At 40.2% G+C, this 10938-nt stretch overlaps 1 protein-coding gene across 1 annotated transcript; it reads left to right on the forward strand.

Annotated features, from left to right (window-relative positions):
• On the forward strand, positions 1–5570 carry cbx7a (chromobox homolog 7a). Its single transcript, XM_044051845.1, has 6 exons — positions 1–299; positions 1484–1527; positions 1710–1775; positions 1916–1982; positions 3562–3877; positions 3968–5570. Exons 1-6 carry the CDS (start codon positions 231–233, stop codon positions 4531–4533), a joined length of 1128 nt encoding a protein of 375 aa, XP_043907780.1. The 5' UTR covers positions 1–230; the 3' UTR covers positions 4534–5570.
• The last annotated feature ends 5368 nt before the right edge of the window (positions 5571–10938 follow it).

Consider the following 10938-nt stretch of genomic DNA (forward strand, 5'->3'; position numbering starts at 1 on the left):
GCAGCGCGTCGTCCAGTGTTGATGTGTCGCAGATTTTAAAAAGTGAGGCAGACAGGCGTGCAGCTGGAGTTTGGAGCGAGCGCAGCTCTGAGGCTCACAGTGGAAGAGCGACGGTGGTGAAACTTTAACGGCGATTCTCTTTCTTTTTTTCCACCCACCGCGTTGTTTTTTTAATTTGCGCACTTTAATTTAAACAGCACACTCACATTTACACAGCACGGCGCGCGGCGATGGAGCTGTCATCGATAGGAGACCAAGTGTTTGCAGTGGAGTCGATAACAAAGAAGAGGGTGAGGAAGGTAAGACTGGAGTGGAGTTACACTCAACTTATGTAACTTATTCTCCTCCGCCTGTCCTTACACTGTACCATCCTCCTTCTGTCTGCCTGTCTGTCCGCATGCACAACAACTAAACTAGGCTACGCAGTTTCCACTTAGTTTACGCGACAGACGTAAGTGTCACACTCTGTTCTTTAAAAGTATCTGCGGCTGAGCGTTACATTGTTTACCTGTGTGCTAGTGGCTACAGTGGCGGTGCTGCTGTTTTTATGGAGCCTACGCAGCTGTAGTAAATGCTGGAAGGGGGTGTGTATTATGTGCGGACCCCGTGTGTGTGCGGGGAGCTGCGCAGTTTATTTGGGTTACGCCAGCGAGAGAGCGGAGCAGCGGTCGGGCATCCGACTGAAAGTGCTGCGTAATGTCAAGGGCTGCTGCGTGATGGTGAGCCGCTGCTGCACACGCTGTGGAGAGTAGCCACGCAGTAATAATTCACTCACCATGTGCGTTCACAGTGTGTCCTGTACTGTAAATGTAGAGAGTGCGCGCGTGTGTGTGTCTGTGCGCGCGCGCCATCACCTTCCTTTTTATAGTAACAGTCTGCTGAAAAGTTCAGAATGATGTTAAAAATAATGGTCAGTAATGGTCAAAAATTGAGTGTGCAAAGCGCATGCTGGACGTGTGGAGTATTAAACGTAGTTGTTGGAGATTGTTTTGAGGCGACAGCCCGGACGTGAGACTCGAATGTTGCGCAACGCGACTGTTTACATGCTTCTTCCCTGGCCCCACCTATTCTAACCGCCGGTGAAATGTTCTAGAAAGAGTGCGTGTATTGTTGGGGAGGACTCGCGTAGCCATGTGCGGTCACGTCACCGCGATGCCAGAGAGAAGCTGCTGTTTGGAGGCCACCCAACCCCGCTGTCATTGACGTCATCCCCGAGAAAAACAACGTTTGAAAGGCAGAAAATGTCCATGACCCTCCCTCTCTTTCTCCCTCTCTCCCTTATCCACTCACTTTAAAGTGACAGTCATCCTTTTCTCTCTCTCGCACACACACACACACTAACAGCAGCTTCAGCAGCTTGTTTCTGCATTGCACTGGTTCAGACTCGATGAGCAGGTTTGGTGTGGATGTGCTGCATCTTCTCTGACTCTCTCTCTCTCTCTCTCTCTCTCTCTCTCTCTCTCTCTCTCTCTCTCTCTTTCAGGGTAATGTGGAGTATCTGCTGAAATGGCAGGGATGGCCCCCAAAGTGAGTAAGCCTTGAGTCATCATGACCTCATTCCTTCAATTTATAAATACATATACACTCAATGACCCCTCTTAAGTGTGTTTATTGATACTGAAGCACCATGTCCTGCAACCATCTACAGATAGAGAGATAGATATCTCAGAGAGAGACAGGATTTACATGTGTTTAAATTGTTTGGACAGGTACAGTACTTGGGAGCCAGAGGACAATATCTTGGACCCACGTTTGGTCCTGGCCTATGAAGAAAAGTGAGTAATGATGTAAAGCTGTGTTTTACGCCTTTAAAGGATGTTTTTTGTTTGTTTTTTCTTTACTTTTTTCCACTTACAGTCTGTCTCTTTTCTTCTGTGCGTCCCTCTCCTCTCCTTTTGTGTCTGCTCTGTCTCAGTCAGGAGAGAATCCGAGCTTTGGCCTATCGCAAGAAAGGTCTCAGACCCAGGAGAGTCGTGCTTCGGGTAATAACATCTTCCTTTCTGCTTGTCTCCAAAGTCTTTGGCATACCTTCCTTCAATTTTGATTTATAAAAGGGGGGTTCCCTGTCATTTCAGTATTCTACTTTCATGAATTTGGGGATGTCAAGTTTGACCTCCCCAACTCCTTTTTTAAAAGCCCACACCTCTGCTTTGTGCCAAACAAATGTTGCGTTTCAAGCCCAAAGTAAAAATAACCACGATGATGTCATTATGATATCATTAGCTCCACACAAAGGAAAGAACATCAGCAGAGATCTGTGTGTTTATGGGATAGTGTCAGGGTTGTATTTCCACGCAGCAGTGCTTTTTATGTATCTGTGCTCTTATCTGCGGCTTTACAACAGTGATGAAACTATCACCAGTGTTGTCTGTTGCCTCTTTACTAACAATGTTGTTTACAATGGAGTGCTTTGCTGTTTTTGGACACAGTTCATTTTTGCGATCGTACAAATCTTTCCCTAATGTTGCATGAGTGAAGGGTGTGACAATGAAACCTCCTGTTATTATAACTGATGATGACCTAAGCTGTGTGGTCAGAACATGTTCGTTAAACGATTGTGATAATGATTTTTGTGCAGATTATAGATAAGTTTGGCTTTCTTCTATTACAATATCTGTGTTTGATTCAGTTCAACTTTTGTGAAACCTAAAACAAGTGCTTTTGTTGCCTAAAATACAAACAGAAAGTGAAAACTGTAAATAGTAATTATTTAAAAAGAACCAATGAATCATGTTCTCACCACATGGATCAGTTAATGTGTGTTGATTTCCATTTACACCTTTTAAACAAGTAACACTAAATGGGAAAGAGCGATAAAAACAAATTACAGCAACATTTTAAGATGACAAAACAAGCTGAAATCAAGGAATTTTCAAATTTTTTTGGGTCAACAAATTTCAATAAATTTGTTCCTTCTGAACACCTAGACATAAATTAGGGGTAAGAATCATAGGGTACCTCACGATACAACAATTCTGTCATAATCAATATATTGCACGACAATCATATAAAACATATAACAAAACGTCTGTAAAAAGTTAAAAGTGCAGAATTCTCTATTCATTCACAACATAGAGAACAAAGGGCATAAAATATATGTATTGAACGTGGATGGAGCATCTCTTAATGTAGCTTTCTCCACATTTATCCCACCGTAAACTCACTCTTCTTCAGCCAAGGTAACCTCTGCCCAATTTTCCCTCATTCATTTGAGCGAGTAAAACTAAAGCGATATTTTCACCCACTCCTGCTATAAATGCAAGGAATTATTATGTCCGTCCATATATTATAGCTGTATAGCTGCCTGTTTTACAGGCTTTAAATTCGGCAGGTGACTTAGTACAGGCACCAGTGTATACAGTGCTGACTTTGAGCGTATGCATACTGCAATAGTACAGTATAAATGTTAAAAAGTGACCTGGAGTTGTTTTAAAAAGACTCAAATGTTCATCAAACAGGGCTAGAAAAGGGTGTGTGTCAATGTATTTACACTAACAGGACAGTGGACGTGGACACGTTTATGCTAATGAAAGATTGTGTTTTTTTTACCTTTTGCTCTAGAATATCTTTCCCATGGACCTGCGCAGCACCAACAAGGTTGGAGAGAAGCCTCCGCCCCGGCTGCGTCTCTCTCTCACGCGCTCCATGAGCACAGATGTGGACCAAGGCGAGCGGAGCAGCATATACCATCGCTCTATCATGAGGAAGAGCAAGCAGAGATTGGCCAAACGGGGGCCCATTGGACTCTCAAAAAAACCTGTCCGCACGCTGAGGAAGAGGGAGGAGGCCACTGAGGAGGACTGGAGCAGCAACAGTGAGGAGGAGAAGCAGGAGTCTGAGAGCACCACAGAGGAGAGACGAGATGACAGTTTATATGGTTGGTTTCTCATGTTAATCACTTAGGCAACTCAGTCATGACCTTTGAACTCCATAAAGACAACAAAACTTTGCCTTTTCTCTCTTTAAGGTCAGTCAGAGTGCAGCTCTCCACCTATGCTGGAGCGACACGACTTGGAGATTGAGGTGGAGGAGAAGGTGGACGGCAGCCTGACTCTGGTGAGGAGCTCAGAGACATGGACCGACCTATCAAAGGGAGGAACATGTGAAAAAAGACAGAGCCAGACATTTGTGTGTGACCAATTAAAGAACGGCACCTCAGTGACTGTGGCCAGACCAGGAGATGCGGTTACCGTGTGCGACAGGTCAGAGTGGGACACAGGTGAGGACGCCTTGAAATCAGGGTCCAAATATCCCAGATTAGAGCGAAATAACACAACCACAGTGATAGTAAGCATTCAGGGGAGCAGTGAGACGGTGGGCACTGCCACCGCCACCTGCTCCACCGCTGAGGTGAGGAGTGAGGAGGTGGGAGGAGACAATCAGAGTGTCACCGAGACAACACCAGGCAGCCAGTCCACTCCTGCTACTCCAGAGCGTCCTGGCAAGGTGATCGTGACAGATGTGACTATCAACTCACTGACGGTGACTTTTAAAGAAGCCATGGTGGCTGAAGGTTTCTTTAAGGGCTATTGAAGGACGATAATGAGAAATAAAAAACAAACCGTTATTATTAGACTCATTTTCTACATGTAAATAGTCGTATGTAAAAAAAAAAAATTGATTCCACATTTACAAAACTACACTCATTTCCTACTGAGTTCACTGAAGACATTATTGCCTTTGAATAATTAAAAAAAAAATGAGTGGTGATTTTTATCATTGTGGCTCATTTATAAGCATGAACGTTCACCTAAGGTCTTGAACGAAATTTGGTCAAACCATCTGTTGCAATAAAGTGATCACATGTCAGGTCTGACATGGCGGTACAGCGGTCTTCAGTACTACAGTACTGTTACTATAGTACTACAGTACTACTTCCATGACACTACTTTTTCCAGTTGTCCTCAGTGCTTTCCAGGCAGATGTTTCCAGGCCTCACACAAACACACACAGATCTGTCCCAGGGCCTCGTTTTTTCAGTCACTCCTCTTTCTTACGAGTACCATTTTGTAAAGAAACTGCTATTTGTTTTTTTCAGTGCAGAACTAACCGCATGACCTGTCAGTCTGTGCCACACACACACACACAAAGTTCTGTCCTATGTCTTACTGATGAGGTTTATTTCTGTCACAAAAGACATAAAACAAAGAGGTGGAATAAATAAATGCCTGCTGCTTAGATGAGGTTGTGCATTTCAAGGAGGACGGATGCACTAAAAGAAGTACACAGTTGTGTCTGCTGTCTTTTTACTGTACAAGTATGAAATGCTACCTGGTTCTATTTTTGTATTACCAATTGATAGTCAGCTCTTTTCACTTTGTGCGTTTCAGTAGCGTAGCTATATCAGTTTACACTGCCACTGTCGATGCTGTGTAGGGTAAAACTGTACAGACTGTATGTTAGATCACGCTGTAGTAAAAGCTGTATATTATTTATTGCATGTCACATGTATAAGCTAAACTAACTTATGTCACTTTGGCGTGTGTGAATATTATCTAACAAAGATAACTCTTTAAAAAAAATCATTTTTATTTTGAATGCATTTCCAATAAATATGTACTAAAACTAAATGACTGGAGCATGTTTAACATTCAGGAATATTTCAGGTGGAAGTGTTTGTTTTGTTTTACATTAAATAGGGAGTTTAAAAGGGGGTTTGTCTATGCAACACAATGAAACGATCGTTTAATTTTGGAATTTTTACTCTTGAGTATTGCAATCGCATAAATGTCAGTTTTCTGTACAGTGTTCACACCAGGAGACAGGAAAAATGTTAGGCAAGTCTCTATAAGGTCTTCACAATTATAATTTGGCAGACTATTCTAATTGTTCTTGTTAGATCCTCTCAGATGAGATCAGATTTGTACAAAGATGTGAGCTGTGGAGGATTTAAAGCTTCAAAATTGCGTCTATCGCTCGAGTTGCGACAATGCGATGGTCAATCGACTTTGAGATTCTCCGAATGACGTGATTTACTTGCCAGTGGCCAGACTCGGGGGAAATGACACTTGATCTCTTGTGGAAACGTAGTCTTGAGAGTTTCACAACACAGCATTAGTCTTTATCAGCCCAAACAGACATTTATATTTCAAAAGTTACACACTACAGCTTTAAATCTGGCCTTTTTCAACTGGGCCACTCAAGAAGAGTCAGACAGTATTAAAGACACTGCAGCATTGTCTCTGCCGTGTATGTTGACAGATGAACGTGTCAGAGTGGCTATTGATTTTTTTTTCTTCCACACCTCCCTGACCAATTAACCTCTCTCCACATTCCCCTCTCTCTCTCTCAAAGCTTTTCTTCCACATTAATTGAGATGGCCATGCTCTCGGATTTACTACGAGCTTTGCTTTGGCCCCAAAGCTGCGGTGTGATTTGTGTTTTCCTTTCTTAATTATGTCCAATCAGGTTAACCTGTGGTCAGGGTTGACCACAGCTGGACTGAGAACCCCATGAATGAATCAGATTTCTTGTTATATGTTAAATGCTTTATAGACTTTTTTTTCCACTCTAGAGATACAGGTAAGTCACTCACACACACCTATGTACAAATAAGAAATGATGTTTACTAAGATAAAAGTTGTCAGTTGTCTAGGTTTAACAAACACAAGTTCAAAACAATTCATATTTCTAATTTCTCATCCTCAAGAGTATAGTAGTTAGTTTTTTGATAGTTTCTCAATGTTTTAATGCTACACCATGTTTTAAAGCCATTAGGCAGTGAATAGTGATCTACTTATTCAAATTATATCACAAATCAACTCACTGTATCTGTCTAATTTAGACTAAATTAGATCTTTTACCCCACATTATTCAACCCTGTTTTAATCTAGATGTTTTATACCAAATGTTTTTATTTATCTTCTTATTTAAATCAATATGTATATGTATATATTATTTTTTTTACATAAGTTTCATGTATACATACGTGAACTAGATTTTGAATTCATCATAATCCTGTACTTAACTGTTTCCCTGTCACATAATTTGTAGTATATAATTGTTTTTTTGGGGGGGGTTTACCTTATCTTTTACTTAACTTTTATGTATTCCCTTTAATGAATCAAATTACTATATAATCACACCAAAAGATATGTAAAGCATTGTGCTAAGGTCTCATTACATTTTTTGTTTTAGAAATGCTATAAAGACCATACAATATAATGATTTATTCATTACTTTCTTGAAACATGTCCAGTGAATGTGGGAAATGTGTATTCAGCTTTAAAATAACAAATGTTTCAGGAAGAGAAAGTGTGACACATCACACGTGACTAAAACCTGGAGTGGAACCATAATTAATGCTACCGGTAAAACCTGTGTTTGTCCTACTCTTTCATTGCTTGAGCATCACAGCAACAACAACAACATAACAGACTTAAAAACAACAGATTTGCTGCTGCTGCCTTCAGACATTTGCACACTTCTGTATCTGTTCAGAAAATGATATTACTTAACGATGAATTACAAACAATTGTACTGCACTGTGTCACCACTAGAGGGCGTGTTGATGTCAGGAAAGACAGATTACTGCAAGTGACGCCATCGAGTGCAAATGAATGATCCGAATCAGACTGTGTGCTTCTGTGTGTGCTTGTGTAACCCATGAGTTTTTATGTTTTATTGAGCGAGGAACACAGGAGTTGAGGTCTGGAGGATTTACTCCGCTTTTCAAAGGAAACAGAAAGCCCAGGCGTGATACACAGTCCACAATGCACAGTATCTCACGCCACTTAGCTCTGAGCGTCAGTGCTCACTGAAGCGCCATAAATTCAAAAACAATTAATGAATACATCAAATGTAAATAAAGCACACAACAAAGCACACAGCAGTCTCAAAGATATTAGTTAAATAAAAAAAATAAAAAATAGTATATAAACACAGTGCAAAAAATTGCCTTTTTTTTTCCTCACTCTTTCCTCACTATATTTTTTCAATAAGCTATGACAAAGACCTCATAACAGACATAACTTTTAAAAAAAAACAGAAAGCACAGGCGTCGCACACAGTCCATAATGCACAGTATCTTACTCCACTCTACGCAATAAAGAAAAAATAATTATAACCACATAATATTCATCATACAGCGGCATTCAATATGTCAACACAGACACGCAGCGGTGTTTTTAACTAATGCTCAAACTCACGGGTCCAGGAAACCCCGTAATAAGTACCGCTAGCATTAAGCTAATTCACTCATCAATTAACACACATAAAAGTCCGTTTTTAACAATTTAACAAACTGGAAGTTACCTGCACAACGGGGTTTCACCCGCATTATTAACAGCACGTCACAAAGCAGTGTCCATTATGATAGAACTGTTTAAGTGAGACAAACAAAAAGCTTATTAAAAAATTAAAGGTAGAGAGATGTATACATAACTTACCAACTCCGAGCGTCTGTTCTCACTGAAGCCAGATTCACAGGTGCGACGCCAAATTACTCCCCAGGGGAACAAAAAGGTAAGATATGGGAAATAATAATGTAGAACCTATTTAAAATAGACAACTATTTGGGGGGAGTTCACAATAGAAAATGATGCGAATAGATGACTAAAGTAAAATAAAATAAAATTGATCTCAGCCACACTTGTATTTTTGTGGCATTAACGCTGAACTTGTCAGCAGTCCTCATGAAGACCAAAACCTGGTCCTAAGGAGACAGAACATATTTCTGAGGACCTGGGCATTTCTAACGTTAAGGGCTAAGAGGTGAATTGTGGTTATGCTTCGCAGTAGATGTTTGTAGGGCTGTCCAAAGAAATGGAAGTCAATGCAGTGTCCTACAAAGAATAGCTGTGTGTGTGTTTGTTTCCAGGTATCACTATTGTTATGGGTACCTAATCCTGTTTACACACTCACATTATGGGGACTTTGTGGGGACAGAAAGCAAGTCCCCATAACAGAAATTACCACATTTTAAGTGTTACAGTGAGGGTAAGGTTAGGGTTAGGGTTAGGATAGTAGTAATCACGGTTAAGGTTAGAGGAAGTCTCAGGGAAATGAATTTAAGTCAATGCAATGTCCCCTCAAGTCATGAATGTCAAACGTGTGTGTGTGTGAGAGAGACATGAACTTAATCTCCAGCTATGATTAAGTACAGGAGGAGCATGATTTTACACATATGCATATGTAAAAAGTACTTACAGAGGCTACACATACTGAACCTGTTTCACTACAGTAAGGGAGAAACAAATGATGATACACACCACGACAAGCAGGCATTCATACCTACGGTGAATTTAGAATGGCTATGTTTCTGGACTGTGGGAGGAAAGAAATTCCCTGATTTGTCAATTAAGGAATTTAAGGAAATCTGCATTCTGTACAAGGAGTGAACGATCCATTGCAACCACTGTTTATGCAACTTATTTAGCAAATCGGAAAGGCTGCCATTTAGTTTATAATTATTCTATATTTATAAGTTCTTGCCCTCAGACTATAGGAGTTAATATCTTGATAGTATCTCATGTGTTACTGTTACATCATGTTTTAAAGCCTTTAGCCAGTGATTACTGTAGTGGATATTTACTTCGACAAATTATATCACATATCAAATCACTGAATCTGTCAGAAAAACTAAATTAGATCCCCACCCACAATTGTTCAACACTTTAAATATTATTTCTCTATGTATACATTACCCAACCACAATTACATCAAATACAGGACTAGTGCTGCCACTTGTCTGCTGTAGTTATTAGTCGTTTTAGTTACTCACCATTTACTTGAGGACTCCAGCTGCAATTTGACTGAAGTCACCTACACATTGAGAGAAACATTTCAGAGGACTGTTATCTTTTGAGTGTTTTAGACATTCTTTGTATTATTCATAATATTAGTCTTTGTTTTTTTTTATATATCACCGTCTTTCACTCAAACAGCCAAATGCGGAACGCACTACTATTGGTAATTTTTATTTTATTATAAAAAACAGTATTTGAGTCCACAGTTTGTGTTTCTTTGTACAGTAAAAAATATTAAATTAAAATCCCAAAGTTCATAAAGGTAAAGATGGAGTTGAGGAGGAAGGAGATCAACTTCCTCTAGAGGATTGGGATTTAAAGTCCAAGGGAAGCAGCAAAGGGAACGAGGCAGAAAGACGGAGACCCACTTCTTTTCTCCTCCTTTCTCATTTCTGTGCAACACAGTTCATTTGGATCAAAATCCTCTGTCTATTCAGAACAGTAGAATCCTAAAAACACTAAAAAGGAGCCCACCCCACCCTATTTCTATCCACATCCCAGCTCATGTACTCAAAATGTTGCAGGCACACAGGTATGCACCCCCCTCCCCAATCCTCCACTGCTCCATATTAAGTGTCTTTAAAAGGAAGGAGTGCACACACATTCGAGGGAGAGGGCTTGCATGTTTGCGAGGGATTTGTCCCTTCCAGCATGGCAGACGTCCAACACAGATGCTGGTTGAGACTTCACAAAATGTCCGTTCAACACGTCAAACTCACAGCAGACCCTCAACCACTGCAATAAAACACTGACATTTCTTTATTCCCACTTGGAGAACCGACTAAAGACATCTACAGCGAAATAAAATATGCACTAACATCAGCCACCCCCCCCACCCCGACCAGTCGATAACAAAAATATATTTCTATATGAATTTATGGAGTCTCGCATTACATGACGTCCTTGACCCACCCGCTCAGAAGAACAATAAATAAAGCAAACCCAAACATTTGAAAGAGGATATGCATCATGTTTGGATTCACATTAATATTAATAATAATAATAATAATAATAATAATCCACATCACTCTGCAAAACTGAAATTAACAGACTGAATGATTGGAAACAAAAACGATAAAAAAAGTTCTTTGTATTAAATCATTTCCCTTAAATCTTGACCATGTTTAAAACCTTTAAAAAAAATGTCTTAAAAAGAGGCAAGTACTCCTATCCCCCCACTCCCAAAAATATC

The sequence above is a fragment of the Solea senegalensis genome, linkage group LG19, assembly GCF_019176455.1.
Source record: "Solea senegalensis isolate Sse05_10M linkage group LG19, IFAPA_SoseM_1, whole genome shotgun sequence".
Lineage (NCBI taxonomy): Eukaryota > Metazoa > Chordata > Actinopteri > Pleuronectiformes > Soleidae > Solea > Solea senegalensis.